At 43.1% G+C, this 23,410-nt stretch overlaps 1 protein-coding gene across 1 annotated transcript; it reads right to left on the reverse strand.

Annotated features, from left to right (window-relative positions):
- Positions 1–2,183: 2,183 nt before the first annotated feature.
- On the reverse strand, positions 2,184–12,850 carry LOC100847998 (allergen Bos d 2-like). The gene is made up of 7 exons (XM_010800830.4): positions 12,703–12,850; positions 12,105–12,244; positions 7,351–7,421; positions 5,500–5,610; positions 4,242–4,343; positions 4,003–4,049; positions 2,184–2,392 (listed from the first exon to the last, which is right to left on the reverse strand). Exons 1-6 carry the CDS (start codon positions 12,781–12,783, stop codon positions 4,027–4,029), a joined length of 528 nt encoding a protein of 175 aa, XP_010799132.2. The 5' UTR covers positions 12,784–12,850; the 3' UTR covers positions 2,184–2,392; positions 4,003–4,026.
- Positions 12,851–23,410: the final 10,560 nt, after the last annotated feature.

A 23,410-nucleotide genomic window follows, 5' to 3' on the forward strand; every position in this document is an offset into this window, starting at 1 on the left:
CCTAAAGGACATCAGTCCTGAATATTCATTGGAAGGACTGATGCTGAGGCTGAAATGCCAATACTTTGGCCACCTGATGTGAAGAGCTGACTCATTGGAGAAGACTCTAATGCTGGGAGGGATTGGGGGCAGGATGAAAAGGGGACGACAGAGGATGAGACGGCTGGATGGCATCACCGACTTGATGGAGATGGGTTTTGTTCGACTCCAGGAGTTGGTGACAGACAGGGAGGCCTGGCGTGCTGCAATTCATGGGGTCACAAAGAGTTGGACACAACTGAGTGACTGAACTGAACTGAACTGATACTCTATCTTTCAAGTTTGTGGTAATAATCCATTTTTATTAATATAGTTTTTACAGATACACACAGTCACACAAATACATATAGATGTGTGTATGTATATATACACACATAATTACAGATGTGTGTATATGATATTTCAGAGTTGTTGACCTGTTCATGCCAGGTCTTGCATTTCAAAGTTTCTTAAGACACTCAGCCCCTTTCTTTACCTTCATTTGTTCTGTATGTATGCTCTCATCCAGTCCAGCATTTCCAGACATTCTGTGAAGACCATAGTCACAATCCAACTGCATACACTGTGCTATACAAATGGGAGAATTTAAACACTGCCTTTGAACTCCATTACTACCAACTAAGCCATGCAAAGATTCATTACTGGCGTCTTGAAAATGGTCAGCCAGCCATAGTCCATTTGGAGGCCATGTCTATGCAGGATCTAAAACATTTATTCTGTTACATTACTTCTGTATTATTTTCCCAGCTGTTAGATCAAATATTGGAGCTGTGGCCCCAACCCTTGAAATCAGTTCTATATCTTGAAGGGGCTAGTTCTTGTAGACTGCAAATAGCTCGACCACCATGGGGAGCTGACCAGTGTGTTCTGCCCAGGACGGTGGGAGTGCCAGTCCTCGGAAATCCTAGCATCCACCGGCGTTGGAAACGTACGAGGCGGGAAGACCATCTTTAAATGCTATGAAGACTCACAACTTCCTGACTGAGCTGTCAATCATCTGGTACCTGTGAACACTGCCCTGGGTCATGTCCTATGAATTGACCAAGGCTCAGGGGCTGCTCCATCTTGGATTCCCAGTGACCCAAAGGTCAAGAAGTATCCATCCTTCAGCTCAACCGCAGAAGTGCTGGTGCTCTCAGAATACACATTTTCCCTCAGTTGTGGCCCATGGCTTCTTACGCTTCCTTTCTATGAAGCTCAGAGACTGGAATTCAGGTTCCCATCCTGTTATGAATGAGATGCTTTCTAGGGATGTGTTTCTTGACTAGACTGCCCCCTCCCACCGCAGTATGAGAATCAGAACCCTGTCCCATGACCCTTGATTGCTTAGTCCTTTTTCTCCTTCTCCCTTGGACACCTCTAGGACATCTCTATTTACCCCATCATTGCCTCTGGTGGGACAGCTAACCTCTTCAAGGCATATGTTTCTGGATGGTTAAGTTTAATGTGCATTTTAGTGTGTTAGAAAATGCGGGCTTTTGGAACAAACACACATAAGTTGATTGTAAATTAACCAGGTCATTTAAACCCTCAGAAATCAAACACCACCAGACCGGATGTGATTAGTGACCAGGAGAGATGAGACGGGAAACGGAGTGTGAGTGTGAAGAGAGAAGGATCATGTTGATCAGGAACCAGGAAAGTCGTCCTTGTGTTGTTAATCTCCACTCTGTGCAGAGAAGGACCTGTCTGGTCTCAGGGACTCTTTCCTTCCCACTGATCCAATCGTTAAGAAGTATCAGTCCTTCAGCTCAGTTGCAGAAGAGCTGGTGCTGCCAGAATACACGTTTCCCCGCAGCTGTGGTCCATGGCACCTTACATTTCCTCTCTATGAAGCTCAGAGAGCAGGACACCACCTCCTTCCCCTGTAATGAGCACTCTGCTTTCTAGGGACATCCTTCTTGAGCAGACTGTCTCCTCCCTCCGCAGTAGGAGGTTCATATCTCTGTGCCTTGTCCTGTGATGGTTTTAGACCTTTTTCTCCTTCTTCCCTGGACACCTCTAGCACATATCCAGTTAATCCTTCTCAGAATTGACTCTGATAAACACCTATCTTAGGAAATGCATATGTTTCCAGATGGTTAAATTAACTGTGCATATATGTGTGTTTTAAAACAGAGACTTTCAGCAAAGACACAAGTAAATCTGGTCTATATTCAACCAATTTATTTAAACCTGCAGAAATCAAATACCACCACAAAGCATGGGATTAGTGCCAGGAGAGATGAGATGGGAAAGGAGTGTGAGTGTGAAGAGAGAAGGATCATGATAATCAGGAACCAGGAAAGTCATCTTCATGTTGTTGCTCTTGATTCCATGGGGAAGAGGATGTGTCTGGTCTCAGTGACTCTCTCTGTAGGTGAAAAAGCAGAACCAGAGGTTTAGTAGAGTCGACTGTGTGACGGCTGACAGGGGTGAGCCTCACGAAGTCGATGTCCAGGGTACAGGAGCTGGTAGGTGATCCAATGTCAGAATCCTGGTGGACCTCACACTCCACATCTCTGTGATGTAGGAGGGAGTCCATGTGGAATTTCCCCAGGATGTACATATGGGGCAACTTTTCCCATTTGGGATGGATTCTAGGAGTACTGATTTCAGAACGCAAGTTCAGGTCTGTGATTGGAATACATGCCTCTAATCACACACGTTTTGTCTTTTGGGTCTTCAAGAATTATAATTTTTTAACTCTTCTTTACCTGCTGAGCCACAAGAAAAGCCCAAGAACACTAGAGAGGATAGCCTATCCCTTCTCCAGCAGATCTTCCTGTCCCTGGAATTGAACCAGGGTCTCCGGCATTGCAGGTTGATTCTTACCAACTGAGCTCTCAGGGAGGCCCACATTGGAGTCTAATTGGTTATTAATGTTGTATGAGTTTTAGGTGTTCATCGTGTGAAGTTTCTGCATACATATAGCTATTCTTTTTCAGATGATTTTCCCAATTAGGTTTTTTCAGAGTATTGTATATACCTCCCTGTACTATACTGGAGGAGTTTTTGGTCTTTCCATCCTGCATATAATACTTTGCATTTGATACCTCAAACTCCCAATCCTTCTCTTGCCCTACCCTTCCTCCTTGGTAACCACGAGTGTTTTCTCTGTGTCTGTGCATCTCTTCTGTGTTGCAAATATGATCCTTTGCGTCACAGTTTAGGTTCCCCATATAAGTGATATCACACGGTGTTTGTCTTTCTGTCTGACTGACTTCCCTTAGTATGACAGTCTCTTAGGCTGATGTATGTTGCTGCAAATGGCATGATTTCATTCTTTCAGTGGCTGAGTAATATTACATGGAATATATGTACCACACCTTTCTTTTCATATTCACCTGGAAGCAATGGTTTTCCTTTGCTGTTTTTCTTTCATTTTTCTTTCTCCACAGAAAATTACAAGCCACACTTTAGCCTTATCAGTGTTGTTTTCTGAGGCTGTCTTAGTTGAGAAAGTTTAAAGATCTCACTTGGAGAAAATCACCTTCTGAATGGGAATGTAATTCAAATGCATGTTTCAGACAGTGAAGTTGGAAAGACTTTACAGGTTCTGTCAGAATCATGTGAGATTACACACAGGTGTTTCAGAAAACGTGAGCTCTTTAATTTCAGTTCTTCTGAAGGAGGGATGTGTGTGGACAACCATGAGGTCAGGCCTGACAGTAATACTAATTAGTTTTCACCAGCTCGTGGCCATTCCTGCTTCTCTCTGATGACCCTGGTCTGCAAGCTTCCTGCAGGTGAAGGCTTTCCCACCAAAGCTGCTCACCATGAATCAACCAACTCCTTTGTGATTTAGTATAACTCAGGAGAAGAGAAATTACCTAATGTAAGAGAAACGTCTCTAGTGATAGAATGTAAGCTATTGGGACCAAAAAGAGTGTTACCTACAAAATTTGGCAGGTATGAAATCACCAAGTGTAATTGGTGATTTATTTGATGAAACAGCACAAATAACAGATTATGCTTACTTACAATTAGGGTGTTTCGAAGTTATTTTCATGCCACAGCAAGACATTTATCTGGGGGGAAAAAAAGAAACAATCCACAAATTAATACCATTCCCTAAATTTTGCAAGTGATTTTTTTTTATTTAGAGATTATATAAATGATTACTTATGGAAGACCATATTGTCAGTAACTTGATTTGTTTCCTGACAGTATATTTACATACGAGGTGAAAGGTATGTTCAGAAAAAATATACTTCCGTTACCAGGTTCGGTTAAATCCTTAATGTTTTCTTCTGAAATCTTCCGACTTAGAGCCTCCTTCTTGAATATCTCTAAGTATTCCTCATCAACTTCATTTTCTTTGCCTGAATATCAACATGCAAGAGGTAGAAATTTGCGTGTTAAAAGTCCTAAAAATGTCTTCATACAGAATGAAAACAATGTGCCTATCAGATTCCACTTGGAATAGTTTAAGAAGTCTCAGTTACCATTTCCCATGACACAGATGTCTGCTGTCTCTCTGAAAAATTAATCCCTATCCAGCTCTGTAACTAGTCCTCCCCTCCCCCAGCATCAGAAACAGGACCTCAAAGACTCATAGGGCTCCATGAATTTGGGGCTCCTTCTGTCATGGTAAGGAACCAACTTGCTCCTTGACCAACTTCCTAGTGTCTGTACCTACCACTCAGGTCTTGTTCTGAATCCAAACAAATAGGAAACAGGGTTCTCCCCTGACAGACATATTTACTACATTACACAAAGTCGTGGGAGATGATTTATTCTTTAATACTGCAGCATTCTATCCAGTACGTTTTCTGATATAGACACCTGATAGCCCTTTGGTTCACACACCACTTCGGCTCCTTTGTGGTTATTTGAGATTATGTCAGTGTGGACGAGATACTGTATCCTAATTGAACAGGATAAAGATTAATTTTAAAAGGTTTTATTGAGACGAGGAGGGAATGGAAAGTGATTGCCATGAAAATGTTCGATAATTGGATAGTGGTGATGGATGCACCCCTTTGTGAATATACTGAAAAACTACTTAAAACTGTACACTTAAAAGGGTGAATTTTGTGACATGTAAATGATACCTCAATATCAAAATACTGTCATTAAAAAACACAACATTAAAAAAATAGAAGTAAAAAATAAAAAGGTTGTATTCCAAGGCTTAGAGTACACGGGGGAACTTGTGTAAAATAAAGCCTCTGAGGTCAGACTCGTTACAGTCACAACTTGCAATTAGTTGACATGTTAAAAACAACTTCTAGTAGCAATCAATTTTTTTAGTTTCAACAGGTAGGAACTATTTGGAAATGTTTGATGATGTGACATCCGCACCGTATGACCTGTTTCTTGGTAGATTACCTTCCCGGATCCTTAACTGTGAAAGATGCAGGTCTTATACACTGAATACTGAATATTGTCAGCACCTCCTGAGATTCTGAATTCAAGTCCTGACAGCGGTCCTGCTGCGTGACAATGGCAGAGGGAACTATGGGATGTCATACCCACCGAATAGTAGAATCTGTTGCGTCTTCTTGCTTGTTTCATCCAAGTTGACATTGATTGCTACCAGAGCTTTTTCGGAAACATGAATAAATTCAATTTGATTTGTACCATTATCTGTGAGAGAGAGAAAAGTCAGATATGCACAACGGCATTAATTTATTGTCATTTAGATGTATTGTCACCTATTTCAGGCATTAGCAACAGTCCGTGCTCTATCGATTGTGTGTCAATTCGAGGGTGCTCTGAACAGTACCATTCTTACGACAACAGGAGAGCAGGCAATACATTTCCTCATCCCCACCTAATCCTACAGTTAACCAGTGACTTCTTGCTATCTTGTAGGATGCTTTCTAGAACATGACGTGTAACGGACCTAGCAGCTTTTTTAAATGTCTTCGGTTGGTTTGTTTATTTTTGGCTTTCCTGGGCCTCTGCTGCTGCGCGGGCTTTCTCTGATAGCAGCAAGCAGGGCCTACTCTCTAGCTGCAGTGCACAGCCTTCTCCTTGCGGGAGCTTCCCTTGTCGCGGACCATGGGCTCTAGGGCTCGTAGGCTTCAGTAGCTGTGGGTTGGGCGTCAGTATTCCCAACCCCCGGGATTTAGACCACAGGATCAGTAGCCGTGGTGCACGGCATTCATTGCCCCAAGTCATGTGGATCTACCCGGACCAAGCATCCAACCTGTCTCCCCTGCACTGGCACGTGGATTCTTCACCACGGCATCACCAGGGAAGTTCCCAACAGCTTTTTAAACAGCATGTGCATATTATCGAAACCTGGTTCAAAATGTCTTTGTATTTCTATTTCCCAGCCATGAAATTGATTTCTCCTGACCAAAATCAATTTACCATTCCTAACCTTGTGTTCCTGCATGATTATGTTGGACCAGGCAACCTTCTGAACACTATTTTAATTGATATGTTTTCTCTGCCCCTCAGTCTGGGGTATGACAGAGCCCACGGCCTTGTGTGTTGGTGTGAAGACATTTTACCTGCTGGGAAATGCAGGCAGTGACCCCCTAGCGGTGAGCTCCGTCCCCACCTGAAGGGCCGCCCCTCCTCTCTGCACTGCCCAGCTACTTAGTGCTATGTATCTGGACAAGAAGCAACTGTGACCTACTGCGTGTCACCTCTACACTGTCTACATCCATTCTCTCTTTCCTGGCATCCACCACACCTTCCCGCAAACACTCAGCAGGATCAGAAGAAAAACCGCCCGCCTGTGTTCCCGAAACATGGAAACAGCACTGCTCAGTTTATAAACACTCTCGCTAGGCTACTTGAGAAAGAGAAAATGAGTAGCTGAAGCTGCTTTATAGTCTCATAGCCCCAGCAAGGTGTATGCAGCTGGCCCAAGGCCGCAGTGAGTCTATGAGGCTTGGGTAACACTGGGACCATTGAAGTCAGATTATGCACGTCCTCAGATTGCTCATGGGCTTCCCAGGTTGCACAAGTGGTAAAGAACCTGGCTGGAGACAAGAGAGGCAAGTTCGATCCCTGGGTGGGGAAGATCCCCTGGAAGAGGAAATGGCAACCCTCTTCAGTACGATTGCCTGTAGAATCCCATGGACAGAGGAGCCAGTTGGGCTACAGTCCAGGGGGTCACAAAGAGTCGGGCATGACTCAGAGACGAAGCCACAACAGCAACAGGTCCCTCATCATTGTGAGGGGCTGTCCAAGTTCTGAGAGTGGACACTGTGTTCAGGACAAATCAGGTGCTCAGAAGATTTAGGACCAGCGCCTGGTGCAACTTGTAATCGTGAGTAAACCTAGAATTCAGATATATGGAGTTCCTGGGGGAAGTTAAACCAAGATTTCAGCCAAACATTTGCTTACCACTGAAATACTCATACTTACATTCATATGTGTAAGTATAAGGTCCTTTCCATACTCCACAAATGAATACTGGTCTCCACACGTGCCAGTTGCTTAAAAACAAAAGATATTTAAGTTGGTGGATGAAACTGATAAAAATGTGACAAGTCCTTTGTTTCACCCTTCTAACGCCCCGTGTCATATATCATGTTGTGTCTCTGAACAGTATGACATTCACCAGAGAAGAAATATGTGTATCATCAAGTAAGTATCCAATGACAATGCTGTCATGTCAACGCATTAAATCTGAGCATAGTTCCAAAGATTAACTCCAAATACAAACTCAGTCATGTTTACAAACAAGTAAACACGGAGAGACCCAGAATTTTAGGAAGGAAGAAAAAAAGTTAACACCTTGCCTTTAATCCTTTGCTTTACCCTGAGAAGCACAGCTACCTAGACAGACCTTAGGTGAGTGGCAACCCTGACCGTGTATTCTTTGATGATATCATAGCCCAAAAGTACAAGAAATTGGAGAAAACATTTCTAAATTTTATCAGAAACAGACTCTGCTTGTATAAAAACAGCAGAAGAGGACTTCCGTGGTGGTCCAGTGGATATGAATCCGCCGGCCAATACAGAGGACACAGCTTGACCCTGGTCAGGGAGAATCCCGTGTGCTGCAGGACAGACTAGGCCTTTGGCAGCACAGCTGTCAAAGCCAGCTTGCCTAGGCCTGTGTTCCCCCACCAGCGATGCTGATGCAGTGAGCAATTTGCTTATCACAGTAGGAGAGTAGCCCCCACTCAAAGCAACTGAAGAAAGCCTGGGTGCAGCAACAAACACCCAGCACAACTAAAATAATTTGAAATAAATGAATAAAACAGCTCAAGAAGAATTAACACAAAAGGACGTCTGTGTGTACAGACATATTATACACACCTGTGTGTACAGACCCATTATACACACACAGACATACCAAGTACATATGACATTTCACATAGTAAATGATAGTCAAATATCTGATAATTATGTGCATATCACCTGTATAACAAAGAACTTTGTGGTCTTATATATCTCTTTCTACACGTACATGAGAAAAATACACATATTTGGTGCATATGAAAAATGCACAATAAACAAATATTCAAACAGAAAGAACCCAAAAAGGATTGGATAAGTTACTGAAGAAACTGAGCACTTAGAAAAGACCCTGATGCTGGGAAAGATTTAGGGCAGGAAGAGAAGGGGGCCACAGAGGATGAGATGGTTGGATGGCATCACCGACTCAATGGACGGGAGTTTGAGCAAGCTCCAGGAGATGGTGATGGACAGGAAAGCCTGGCCTGCCGCAGTTCATGGGGTCACAAAGAGTTGGATACAAATGAGCACTGAACTGAACTGAACTGATGAAAGAAATCAAAGATGACATAAACAGATGGAGAGACATTCCATGTTCCTGGGTAGGAAGAATCAATATTGTGAAATTGACTATACAACCAAACACAATCTACAGATTCAAAGTGATGCCTATCAAATTACCAATGGCATTTGTCACAGAACTAGAACAAAAAAGTTCACAATTCAGGTGGAAACACAAAAGACCCCAAATAGCCAAAGCAGTCTTGAGAAAGAAGAGTGGAGCCGGAGGAATCAACCTTCCTGACTTCAGATTACATTATAAAGATACAGTCATCAAGACAGTATGACACTGGCACAGAAACAGTAATACAGACCAATGGAAGAAGATAGAGAGCCCAGAAATAAACCCATGCACCTATGGGTACCTTATTATTGGCAAAGCAGGCAGTAATATACAACGGGACAATCAGACTCTTCAGTAAATGGTGCTGGGAAAACTCGACAACTACAGGTAAAAGAATGAAGTTAGAACACTTCCTCGGAGAAGGCAATGGCACCCCACTCCAGTGTTCTTGCCTGGAGAATCCCAGGGATGGGGAGCCTGGTGGGCTGCCGTCTATGAGTCACACAGAGTTGGACACGACTGAGGCGACTTAGCAGCAGCAGCAGGAGAACACTTCCTAACACCATACACAAAGATCAACTCAAAATGGATTAAAGACCTAAATGTAAGACCAGAAATTATAAATCTTAGAGGAAAACATAGGCAGAACACTCCATGACATAAAACAAAGCAGGATCCTCTATGACCCACCTCCTAGAGCAATGGAAATAAAAGCAAAACTAAACAAGTGGGACCTGTTTAAACTTAAAAGCTTTTGCACAGCTAAGGAAACTATAAGCAAGGTGAAAAGACAACCCTCAGAATGGGAGAAAATAATAGCAAAAGAAACAACTGACAAGGGATTAACTTGCAAAAAATACAAGCAGCTCATACAAGTCAACACCAGAAAAACACACAACCCAATCAAATGGCAAAAGACCTAAGTAGACATTTCTCCAAAGAAAACATCCAGATGGCTGACAAACACTTGAAAAAATGCTCAACATCGCTCATTATTAGAGAAATTCAAATCAAACCTACAATGAAATATCACCTCACATGAGGTCAAATAATGGTCAGAATGGCCATCATCAAAATGTCTACAAACAATAAATGCAGGAGAGGGTGTAGAATGCAGAAAAGGGAATGTTCTTCCACTGTTGGTGGGAATGTAAATTGATACAGCCGCTATGAAAGACAGTATGGAGATTCCTTTAAAAACTAGGGTTTTTTATAAAATAAAACCCACATATGACGCAGTAATCCCACTCCTAGGCATATAAAACCAAACCCACATATGACGCAGTAATCCCACTCCTAGGCATATACGCTGAGGGAACCAAATTTGAAAAAGACACATGTACCCCGTTGTTCACTGCAGCACTGTTTACAATAGCTAGAACATGGAATGGCACCCCACTCCAGTACTCCTGCCTGGAAAATCCCATGGATGGAGGAGACTGGAAGGCTGCAGTCCGTGGGGTCGCTGAGGGTCGGACACGACTGGGCGACTTCACTTTCACTTTTCACTTTCATGCATTGGAGAAGGAAATGGCAACCCACTCCCGTGTTCTTGCCTGGAGAATCCCAGGGACGGGGGAGCCTGGTGAGCTGCCGTCTATGGGGTCACACAGAGTCGGACACGACTGAAGCGACTTAGCAGCAGCAGCAGCAGAACATGGAAGCAACCCAGATGTCCATCGACAAATGAACAGATGAAGACGTTGTGGTACATATACACAATTGGAATGTTACTCAGCCATAAAAACGAACGTCTTTGAGTCCATTCTAATGATATGGATGAACCTAGAGCCTATTATACAGAGTGGAGAGAGTCAAAGAGAAAGGTAAATATATTCTAACACATATATACAGAATCTAGGAAAATGGTACTGAAGAATTTATTTACAGGTAGCAATGGAGAAGCGGACATAGAGAAGAGACTTATGGTCATGGGGAGAGGAGAGGAGAGGGTGAGATGTAAGGAAAGAGTGACATGGAAACTTCCATCAGCATATGTAAAATAGAGAGCCAAGGGGAATTGGCTGTTTGGCTCAAGAAACTCAAACAGGGGCTCTGTATCAACCTAGAGGGGATGGGGAGGGAGATGGGAGGGAGTTTCAAAAGGGAGGGGATATATGTAAACCTATGGCTGATTCATGTTGAGGTTTGACAGAAAACAACAACTTTCTGTAAAGCAATTATCCTTCAGTTAAAAAGTAATTAAAAAAAAAAAAAGAATACTGAAATGGGTTGCGATTTCCCTCCTCAAGGGAGTCTTCCTGACACAGGGATCTAACCCATATCTCCTGCATTGGCAAGCAGAATTTTTTTTTTTTTTTAACCAATGAGCCATCTAGGAAGCCCCAACTGTATCTCATGTGTGACAAATAATGAATTATAGATCCATTTATATACCAGTCTTTCATTGCATAACCCTCTCAGTTCTTTTATTTTTCTGTTTATTTTTATGCATGCAGGCTGCATGTCTTCAGTCATGCTTGACCCTTTGCAACCCTATGGACTGTAGCCTACCAGGCACCTCTTTCCATGGGCTTTCCTAGGCAAGAATATTGAAGTAGGTTGCCATCCCCTCCTCCAGGGGATCTTCCCGACCCAGGGATCAATCCCGCACCTCTCATATCTTTTGTATGGACAGGTGGATTCTTTACCTCTGGAACTACCTGTGAAGGCTAATTTTTTCATTATACTGCAGCATAATTGATTAAGGATGCTTTGTTAGTGTCAGATGTGAGGACAGTGTTTCTGTCACACATATACACGTATCTGTTGTTTTCTTAAATTCTTTTCCCATTTACATTATGACAGAATGCTGCTGCTAAGTCACTTGAGTTGTGTCCGACTCTGTGCGACCCCATAGACGAATATTGAGCTGCATTTCCTGTGCTGTGTAATAATTCCTTGCTTACAAATATGTTTATTCCTCAATACACATCCACGTTGTTAGCGAAGTGTTTGCAGTATAATCCTCCCTGAGTGGTCCTTGGGGCAGCGAGGCTTTGGTACACCCAGTGCCCCACGGGCAGAGCTCACTGTGTGATCTCCCTCCGCCCTCAGCTTCTGCGCTCAGTGGGAACCGTCTCTTACAGACTCCGCAGGAAGGGTCAAGTCCCTGCGGGGACTGTGGGTTCCAGGACATCACCTGGAGGCTCTCAGGGGAGCTGCCCACCAGCTCAGAGACCCCGCTCACCCCCACAGCTCAGGAGGTCCTGCTCTCAACATCACCCAGAGAGCTCCCTGCAGACGGGGAAGCCACAGCCTCCCTCAGCCTTGGGTTTGTGTGTGTTCTTTGCAGGTTATTTTTACTTACCAGTCATAAACGTAGAACATTAGTATGAAGCATTTCCCGCAAAACACAATATAAAGCCTGTGAGGTATGACGAAGGCTTTCTGACCGGCCGTCGCTAGGCCATTGGATGCAATGTACGTGGCGCTCCACTGTCCTGAAAGCTAACAAGAAAATTCACCTTGGAGACTTTCCTCCTTGTCTTTTTATTTCATCCAGACTCCTCCCTCTTGAGTTTCCCACCCTTTGTGCAAATCAGCAGGCAGTATCTAACTTGACTGAATAACACAGAATGTATAAAATAAGGTAAAAACTGAAATCAGGGTGAAAGAAGGAATTGAGACATTTGAGAGATAGCTTAAGCTCTGATGTCAAATGCAAGACCTCAAATCCAACAGTCGTTTTCTGATCCTCTTTCTCTGTTACAAGAGCAGTAAAAAATGTACGAGTCAATTAATAAACAGCAGAGAGCATAGACCAAACAGAACAGGTATAGAGCCAGTGAATGGAGCAGTGTTGCATGGGAGGCACACGACTTGCTTATGGATGAACATAACAAACCCAGAGAAAGGGCACACACACACACACATGACCTCCTCCCAGATCAGACCATCCCTGCTACCTTTGAGGCACTTTCCGCAGTATCCTCTTCTTGAGCAGCACAAACCAGACCAAGGAGAAGAGTCAGGAACACAACCTTCATCTTGTGTCTCTTGTGGACTTTCTTCTGTTGAGGCTGAGGGTGTCCCAGTGGTTGGAGAGGGTGAGAATTGGTGTCACTTTTTATACGATCGTCACGTTGGCTTGACGTCATGAACCAATGATTGTTCCTCCTAAGCCCAGGGTTACACAGAAGTCATCTTCAATATTCTCCTTGGTAGGGATGACCTTCAACGACATTTTGTAATTTTAATCATGCATATTGCTTTAGGAGAAGGTTGAGTGAATCTGGACATTTGACCTTTAGAGTGAGTGAGAAATCACAATACACTTCCCATATTTCAGGTCAGGAGGATGTATTTTCCTTTCTATTCTGAGATCCAAAATGGGATAAAGTGTCCAGGACACACATCCCCTACTGCTGTATTGCTTCCTAATGTTTCCTTAACACTGAGCAAGTGGTTTAAAGTTTATTTTCTTAAAGTAAAACTGAGTGTGTGGTTTCATGAAGTTAAATGATTTCCTAAGAGAACCTTAGAAAGACTCCTACTTCTCTGAAGTGAGGAGGACATCAGCACAAAGTTAATCACCCCCTCCTGCCCCACAGTGGGTTCTGTCCTCCTTGTAACCAAGAGGATGATCTGAGCACTGCCCCTTATGTGCTCTCAAAGGGTATGTCAGCAAAGCATTTTCATCTCTCTCTTCCCAGACACACCTTAATCCATCATATGTGTAATGTATCATTCACTCATTGACTCAGTTATTTCTCAGGCAAGTGAGAATGCAAGACAGAAGTTCTTGTGATATCTAGGATTTTTTTTAATTTTATTTTATTTTTTAACTTTACAATATTGTATTGGTTTTGCCATATATCAAAATGAATCCGTCACAGGCATATGTGTGTTCCCCATCCTGAACCCTCCTCCCTCCTCCCTCCCCATACCATCCCTCTGGGTCATCCCAGTGCGCCAGCCGCAAGCATCCAGTATCGTGCATCGAACCTGGACTGGCGACTCGTTTCATATATGATATTATACATGTTTCAATGCCATTCTCCCAAATCATCCCACCCTCTCCCTTAAAGAAGAAAAATATTTTGCAAATTCTAAATTCCTAGTTATTTTCAAGGTTACTCAAACAGTCAAAGAACCTGTTCTTACTCATTTTCTCAAGCAGGGATCTTAGTTCCCTGACCAGGGATTGAACCAGCAGCCCCTGCAGTGGAAGTGTGGTGTCTTCACCCCGGGACCACCAGGGCAGTCCTGATTCAGGGTGTTTCCTGGGGGTTTTGTTCCTGGTGAGCAAATTTGGGCAGCCATGGGAATAACAGGACCATTTCTTGGTGAAAAGAAAGACCAAAGGACCTGTGAATGACACTGAATCCAGAGCCATGTCCAAGGTTCATCCAGGCACACTCATGGGAGTGCGGATTCAAAAGTAGGGGTCCTGGTCAGCTCTGTCCAGTAGACAAAGAAGAAGGATCTAGAAGGCTGGGGACACTGGCCCAGGAGTTTCTAGAAGATACCCAGCACCCTGACACTGACTGATTGTCCCTGAGGCCTGTGACACCAGGGAAAGACAGTCATCAAAGGTTCAGACAAGTGACAGTGTTTCTCATCAGCTGTGTCCGACTCTTTGCAACACCATGGACTGTCTTCCACCAGGCTCTACTCCTTGGGACTCTCCAGGCAAGAATACTGGAGTGGGGAGTCATTCCCTTCTCCAGGGGATCTTCCCAACCCAGGGATCTAACCTGGGTCTTCTGCATTGCAGTCGAATTCTTTCCCATCTGAGCCACCAGGGAAGCCCCGTTAGACAAACAGGATTGTATAAGGACAGAAGGAAGACATCCATCGTGTTCTCTAAGGAGTGCCCACCTAGAAGCAAGAAGCACAGAGTAGAGTTTCCCCTGAAATGGTTACCAGGCTGGACATCTCAGCATAGCTTCCAAGGGTTCCCCATTAGGCGAAGGACAGAATTATCATGTTTTCCACTAAATATCAGGGAAACACTTTGAGGTTTACAGAGTCCAATAAAAGACAGGTCAGCACTCAATATGAACAGAGGAGATAACATCTATACTTTAGCTCAACATTTCCTGCTAGAAATTCTCACCGCTCGGAGCTTCCTTTGAGCTCCTTTTGCCATTGCGAACCTCCCGAACCTCTCCAGGTAGACAGGAACAGAGAGATGTGAATAAAAAGTGACAAATCCACGACCTTCCTAATACTTTGGAAAATTTTCGGCTTCCAGGTTGACGTGGACAGGAGGAAATTTCCTGCACGTGTCAGAGAGGACCGGTCCCATAGAGAAAGGTCCCATTGTACCTCGCCACTGGGCACCTTTGTTTCTATGCTCCAGTACTGGTATTTATGGGTCAGTGTCTGTTTTCTTTGCATCATGCATGTTAGTTTTACTGAATGATGGACAGTTAATTCCTCTGTGGAAATTTCAGTCTGTCAGCCTTGTGACTCACTCCTTGATCCAAGTGTGTTATTAATATCCATTTATAGAGATTCAAGTTATCCACCCTCCAACCTATGTAATAAAGGGTGAGTCTTAACTAGTGTTAGGTTGGAAACAAGAGCCAATATAAGCAGTAAATCTGAGACCCGGCCTTCTCAAGGTGTGTGCACGGAGTGAAGGAAGCGTTTCGTTCTCTGCACAAGGCCTTGATTTCTCCCTTGTCTGACAGGAACAGACTGGAGAATCAGTTCAGTACCACGTGCTGCAAATGTTTACCTACATGGGCATCATTAAGAACGTGTGTTCTGTAAGATTCCTCATGTCCCACTTTGTCCTAAATTCAGTAAATACAGATTTACTGCCCAAAAAGAGCCCAAGCCTCAGAATTCAGCAGGAAGCAGAGCGACTCAGTACTTTGTCCAGTGAGCAATCTTTCCATGAAAGGAGTCAGATACAGATGAACAGAAGCTAAGAAACAGTTTCCAAAGTTGTAGGGTGAAGAATAAAAATGGTGGAAACTTTGAGTGAGTTTGGATCTTGTTTTGGAAAGAAGGAATATTTCCATAGAGAAGGTTTTGAGTGATGCTCTGACTATAGTTAGAAGAGAGAGTTTAGTGTGTATCTGTGAGAAGACCACAACACGACTCAAACACACAAAGCACACACGTGTTTTGAAAGTTCACCTTGGTTGGTTGTATCTATCAAAATTCTACAAGTTTGTTCACTTTTTTAAAAAGTTTTGTATAGGTACCATTTTTAGGTTGTTTATTGAATTTGTGGCAATTTTGCTTCTGTTTTATCTTTTGTTTTTCTGCCTCTGAGGCATGTGTGATTTTAGCTCTCCAGCTTCTGTGCAGAGTACATCATGAGAAACGCTGGGCTGGAAGAAGCACAAGCTGGAATCAAGATTGCTGGGAGAAATATCAATGACCTCAGATATGCAGATGACACCACCCTTATGGCAGAAAGTGAAGAGGAACTAAAGAGTCTCTTGATGAAAGTGAAACAGAATGAAAAAGTTGGCTTAAGGCTCAACACTCAGAAAAGTAAGATCATGGCATCCAGTCCCATCACTTCATGGCAAGCAGATGAGAAAACAGTGGAGACAGTGTCAGACTTTATTTCTTTGGGCTCCAAAATCACCACAGATTGTGACTGCAGCCATGAAATTAAAAGACGCTTACTCCTTGCAAGGAAAGTTATGACCAACCTAGACAGCATATTCAAAAGCAGAGACATTACTTTGCCAACAAAGCTCCATCTAGTCAAGGCTATGGTTTTCCCAGTAGGCATGTATGGATATGAGAGTTGGACTGTGAAGAAAGCTGAGTGCAGAAGAATTGATGCTTTTGAACTGTGGTGTTGGAGAAGACTCTTGAGAGTCCCTTGGACAGCAAGGAGATCCAACCAGTCCATCCTAAAGGAAATCAGCCCTGAATGTTCATTGAAAGGACTGATGCTGAAGCTGAAACTCCAAACCTTTGGCTATCTGATGTGAAGAGCTAACTCTGAAAAGACCCTGATGTTGGGAAAGATTGAGGGCAGGAGGAGAAGGGGACAATAGAGGATGAGATGGTTGGATGGCATCAGCAACTCAATGGACATGAGTTTGGGTAGGCTCCAGGAGTTTGTGATGGACAGGGAGGCCTAGCGTGCTGCAGTTCATGAGGTCTCAAAGAGGTGGACACGACTGAGTGACTGCACTGAACTGAACTGAAGCCATGCAAAGATTCATTACTGGTTTCTTTGACAACGGCCAGCCAGCTGTAGCCCATTTGGAGGCTATGTGTATATAGGATCTGAAATAAATCAGAAGGATTTATTCTGTTATGTTAATTCTAGTATTATTTTCCCATCTCTTAGATCAAATATTGGAGCTGTGGCCCCAACCTTTGGACACGGTTCTGTATCTTGAGGAGGCTAGTTCTTGTAGACTGCAAACAGCTCAACCATCATGGGGAGCTGACCAGTGTGTTCTGCCCAGGACGGTGGGAATGCCAGTCCTCGGAAATCCTAGCATCCACCAGTGTTGGAAACATAAGAGGTGGGAAGACCATCTTTAAATGCTATGAAGACTCACAACTTCCTGACTGAGCTGTCAATCATCTGGTACCTGTGAACACTGCCCTGGGTCATGTCCTATGAATTGACCAAGGCTCGGGGGCTGCTCCACCTTTGATTCCCAGTGATCCAAAGGTCAAGAAGTATCCATCCTTCAGCTCAACTGCATAAGTGCTGGTGTTGTCAGAATTCACATTTTTTCTCAGCTGTGGCCCATGGCTTCTTACCCTTCCTGTCTATGAAGCTCAGAGACTGGAATTCAGGTTCCCATCCTGTTATGAATGAGATGCTCTCTGGGGACGTGTTTCTTGACCAGACTGCCCCCTCCCACTGCAGTATGAGAATCAGAACCCTTTCCCCTGACCCTTGATTGCTCAGTCCTTTTTCTCCTTCTCCCCTGGACACCTCTAGGACATCTCTATTTACTCCATCATTGTCTCTGGTGGGACAGCTAACCTATTTGAGGCATATGTTTTGGATGGTTAAGTTTAATATGCATTTCTGTGTGTTAGACAATGGGGGCTTTAGGAACAAACACACCTAAGTGGACTGTAAATTAACCAATGTATTTAAACCCTCAGAAATAAAACACCACCAGACCAGACACGATTAGTGACCAGGAGAGATGAGATGGTCTCAGGGACTCTTTCTCTAGGTGAATAGAACAGGACCAAAAGTTTAGTAGAGTCAACTGTGAGACGTCTGACAAGGGTGAGCCTCAGGCAGTAGGCTGTCCAGGGTACAGGGAGCTGGTAGCTGATCCAGTGCACAGAATCCTGGTGGACCTCGGTACTCCACACCTCTGTGCTGTGGGGGTCTGTGTGGAATTTTCCCAAGGATGTACTTACAGGGTGGTCTTTCCCATTGGGCTGTATTCTAGGAGCTATGATTTCAGAATGCACATTCATACTCTGGGATGGGAGCATATACCTTAAATCCCATAACTTTTGTCCTTTGGGGCTTCAAGAATCAATTTATTAATTTTTATTTTATAGTGGAGTATAGTTGATTCATTATACTGTATTAGTTTCAGGGGTACAGCAGACTGAGTAGTTTATACTAATACAAAGTGTGGTTTCTATGCACATGCATTAATATCTATTCTTATTCAGATTCCTTTCCTATTTAGGGTTTTGTGGAGTATTTCACATACATTCCTGTGCTCTACAGTTGAAAGTTCTTGTCTATCCCTCCTGTATGTAATAGTTTTCATCTGCCAGCCCCAAACTCCCCTCCCTTCTCTTCCCAACCCTCTTCTCCTTGGCAACCACAAGTCTGTTCTCCACGTCTGTGAGTCTGTTTCTCTTTTTGTAAATAAGTTCCTCTGTGTCATGTTATAGATTCCACATGTAAGTGATATCGAGTGATATTTATCTTTCCCTTTTGACTTACTACACTTGGTGTGACAATATCTAGGCCCATCCATGTTGGTGCACATTCATGATTTCATTCTTTTTTATGTCTGAGTAATATTCCATTGCATATATACAGCACCTCTTTCTTATCATACTCACCTGGAAGCTAGTCTTTTTCTTTGCTTTTTTTCTTTCATGTTTTAATTCGACAGGAAATTAAAACTCACACTTGACCCCAGATCCGTGTCGTTTTCTGAGACTGACTTAGTTTAGAAAGTTTAAACATCTCAGCTTAAGAAAATCAGCTTCTGATGGGGGATAGAATTCAAATGTATGTTTCAGAGAGTGTGGCTGGAAGGCCTTTCGGTTCTGTGAGAATCATGTGAGATTAAACACTGGTCTTGCAAAAAAAAAAAAGTGAGCTGTGTTTAATCCCGATTTCCCAGGAGGAGGGAAGTGTGTGGACAACCATGAGGTCAGGACTGATGCTAACACTAATTAGTTTCCCCCAACTTGTAGGGATTCCTATGTCTCTCTGATGACTCTGGTCTGCAAGATTCCTGCAGGATAAATCTCCCTCACCAAAGCTGCTCAGCATTAATCAATCAACCAATTAACACTTTAATATGGCTCCAGAGAAGGGAAATCAGCTACTCTGACAAAGTTCTCTAGCAACAGAATGTAAGTTGTTGGGCAAAAAATATATATATATTACCTACAAAAATTGGCAGGTATGAAATCACCAAGTATCCTTATTGATTTATTATTGGAACAATATTCAGTTCAGTTCAATTGCTCTGTCGTGTCCAACTCTTTATAACCCCATGAACCGCAGCAGGCCAGGCCTCCCTGTCCATCACCAACTCCCGGAGTTTACCCAAACTCATGTCCGTTGAGTTGGTGATGTCATCTAACCATTTCATCGTCTGTGATCCCCTTCTCCTCCTGCCTTCAATCTTTCCCAACATCAGGGTTGGTGAAAGTGAAAGAGGAGAGTGAAAAAGTTTTCTTAAAGCTCAACATTCAGAAAACTAAGATCGTGGCATCTGGTCCCATCACTTCATGGCAAATAGATGGGGAAACAGTGAAAACAGTGGCTGACTTTATTTTGGGGGGTTCCAAAATCACTGCAGATGGTGATTGCAGCCATGAAATTAAAAGACGCTTACTCCTTGGAAGGAAAGTTATGACCAACCTGCTGCTGCTACTGTTAAGTCGCTTCAGTCGTGTCTGACTCTGTGCGACCCCATAGACGGCAGCCCACCAGGCTCCCCCATCCCTGGGATTCTCCAGGCAAGAACACTGGAGTGGGTTGCCTTTTCCTTCTCCAATGCAGGAAAGTGAAAAGTGAAAGTGAAGTCTCTCGGTCATGTCTGACTCTTAGCGACCCCACAGACTGCAGCCTCCCAGGCTTCTCTGTCCATGGGATTTTCCAGGCAAGAGTACTGGAGTGGAGTCCCATTCCCTTCTCTGACCAATCTTGACAGTGTATTCAAAAGCAGAGACATTACTTTATCAACAAAGGTCCATCTAGTCAGGCTATGGTTTTTCCAGTAGTCATGTATGGATATGAGAGTTGGACTATAAAGATAGCTGAGTGCAGAAGAATTGATACTTTTGAACTGTGGTGTTGGAGAAGATTCTTGAAAGTTCCTTGGACTGCAAGGAGATCCATCCAGTTCATCCTAAGGGAAATCAGTCCTGAATGTTCATTGGAAGGACTGATGCTGAAGCTGAAAGTCCAATATTTGGGCCATCTGATGCAAAGAGCTGACTCATTTGAAAAGACCTGAACAATATTAGTAACAGACTATTTTCACTTATACTGGGGTGTTGAAATCCATAGTCCACAGGAAATATACTCATCTGTTGGAGGATCTAAAGGACAGGAAAAAAAAAACAACACACCAATTATTACCATTCCCCAGTGTTTCTAAGACTGTTTTCTGTTTTAGTTTTTTTTTTTTTTTTCAAGAAAGAGGTTATATAAAAGATTATTTATACAGAAAGAAATTTTAAATAAGTTGATTTGTTTGATACCATATTTTCTTATCAGGTGAATGATATCTTTAGGAAAAACTGTAATTCCACTACCGCTTTTGATGAACTTCACAATATCTTTCCTTTTAATCCCTTTTGCTTCTATCAGCTCATAGAACTTCTCCCAGGCTTCTTTTCAATATTTACTTTCACTGAAAAACATGACACAGAAAGCAGAATTTTTTACAACCAGTAGAAATTTCTGAATACCGAACAAGAAGTTGAGTGTGCAAGTCAGACCTTCACTTGTTATGAATTAAGCCTCATACAGTTACCATTTCCATGACACAGATGCTGTCTGCCTTAAGAATTAGTCCCTGTCCAACTCTGTAACTATGTCCCCCCAGTGTAAACAGCAGGACCCCATAACTTACAAGAGCTCCCTGAATTTGGGGCCCCATCTGTCACAGTATGGAGCCTACTTGCTCCTTGATCAACTTCCTAGTTATCTGTTCCTGCCACTCAGGTCACGTTCTGGTCCCTAATATATATGAAACAGGGTTCCTCCCTGACGGACACTCACCACGTCAGACATTATCATGGGAGACGATCTGTACTTTATTTAATCCACTGTTCTACCCCATTCCTTTCCTGAAATAGACACGTGTTAATTCCAGTAGTATTTACACCTCTCACTGCTTCTTTGTGGTTATTTGGGCTGTTTGTGATATTTGTAAGAATATTGCATTCGAAAAATCTAGCAGGACAGAGATGTATTATGAAAGTTTCTTTTCCAAGCCTTAGAGTGCATTGGGAAACTGGTATTAAATGAAAAAACTGAGAATTAGACTTGCCATCAGTTCAGTTCAGTTCAGTCGCTTTGTCGTGTCCAACTCTTTGCGACCCCATGAACCGCAGCATGCCAGGACTCCCTGTCCATCACCAACACCGGAAGTTTACCCAGACTCATGTCCATTGAGTCAGTGATGCCATCCAACCATCTCATCCTCTGTCCAGACATCCTGGAATGCAAAACCAAGTGGGCCTTAAGAAGCATCACTCTGAGCAAAGCTAGTGGAGGTGATGGAATTCCAGTGGAGCTATTTCAAACCCTAAAAGATGATGCTGTGAAAGAACTGCACTCAATATGCCAGCAAACCTGGAAAACTCAGCAGTGGCCACAGGACTGGAAAAGGTCCGTTTTCATTCCAATCCCAAAGAAAGTCAATGCCAAAGCATGCTCAAACTACCACATAATTGCATTCATCTCAAACACTAGCAAAGTAATGCTCAAAATTCTCCAAGCCAAGCTTCAACAGTATGTGAATCATGAACTTGTAGAAGTTCAAGCTGGGTTTAGAAAAAGCAGAGGAACCAGAGATCAAATTGCCAACATCCACTGGATCATGGAGAAAGCAAGAGAGTTTCAGAAAATATCAACTTCTGCTTTATTGACTATGGCAAAACCTTTGACTGTGTGGATCACAGCAAACTGTGGAAAATTCTGAAAGAGATGGGAATACCAGACCACCTGACGTGCCTCTTGAGAAATCTGTATGCAGGTCAGGAAGCAACAGTTAGAACTGGACATGGAACAACAGACTGGATCCAAATCGGGAAAGGAGTACATCAAGGCTGTCACTCTGCTTATTAACTTATATGCAGAGTACATCATGAGAAAGGCTGGACTAGATGAAGCACATGCTGAAATCAAGATTGCTGGGGAAAATATCAATAACCTCAGATATGTAGATGACATCACCCTTATGGCAGAAAGTGAAGAGGAACAGATGACACCACCCTTATGGCAGAAAGTGAAGAAGAACTAAAGAGCCTCTTGATGAAAATGAAAGAGGCAAGTGAAAAAGTTGACTTAAAACTCAGCATTCACAAAACTAAGATCGTGGCATCCAGTCCCATCATTTCATGACAAGTAGATGGGGAAACAATAGAAACAGTGACAGACTTTATTTTGGGGGGGGGGGCCTCCAAAATCACTGCAAATGGTGACTGTAGCCATGAAATTAAAAGACACTTGCTCCTTGGAAGAAAAGCTTGACCAACCTAGACAGCATATGATAAAGTAGAGAGATTACTTTGCCAACAAAGGTCTGTCTAGTCAAGGCCATGGTTTTTCTAGTGCTCATGTATGGATGTGAGAGTTGGACTATAAAGAAAGCTGAGCACTGAAGAGTTGATGCTTTTGAACTGTGGTGTTGGAGAAGACTCTTGAGAGTCTCTTAGACTACAAGGAGATCCAACCAGTCCATCCTAAAGGAAATTAGTCCTGAATATGCATTGGAAGGACTGATGCTGAAGTTGAAACTTCAACACTTTGCCCACCTGATGGGAAGACCTGACTCATCTGAAAAGACCCTGATGCTGGGAAAAATTTAGGGCAGGAAGAGAAGGAGACGACAGAGGATGAGATGGTTGGATGGCATCACAGATAGAGTTTCGGTGGACTCTGGGAATTCGTGATGGACAGGGAGGCCTGGCGTGTTGTGGTTCATGGAGTCTCAAAGAGTCGGACACAACTAAATCAACTTAGGAAGCCAGCAAGCATACTATCAAATATATACATATATGATATATAACATATAAACATGATATATAACATATAAACATATGTATGTTTGTATAGCCATAAGTCACTCTCTCAAAGCAGAAACTTATTTTTTGTGAATGTTTTTATCCCTCCACATACATCCCTGAGTTTGCATGTTCTTAGTAAACCGTCTGCAGTGTAGTGGGCATTCCCTGAGTGGTCCTTGGGGCTGTGAGTCTTTAATAAACTCAGTGGTGATG

The sequence above is a fragment of the Bos taurus genome, chromosome X, assembly GCF_002263795.3.
Source record: "Bos taurus isolate L1 Dominette 01449 registration number 42190680 breed Hereford chromosome X, ARS-UCD2.0, whole genome shotgun sequence".
Classification (NCBI taxonomy): domain Eukaryota; kingdom Metazoa; phylum Chordata; class Mammalia; order Artiodactyla; family Bovidae; genus Bos; species Bos taurus.

What these genes read in the sequence shown, in the direction of transcription:
- LOC100847998 (XM_010800830.4), bottom strand. Translation starts at nt 12,783, where the DNA reads ATGAAGGTTGTGTTCCTGACTCTTCTCCTTGGTCTGGTTTGTGCTGCT. An exon ending in TTATACTTACACATATGAAT is followed by an intron (nt 5,611 to 7,350) that starts GTAAGTATGAGT and finishes TCTCTCTCACAG; the next exon opens with ATAATGGTACAAATCAAATT. An exon ending in TAAGGATTTAACCGAACCTG is followed by an intron (nt 4,050 to 4,241) that starts GTAACGGAAGTA and finishes TTTTCCCCCCAG; the next exon opens with ATAAATGTCTTGCTGTGGCA.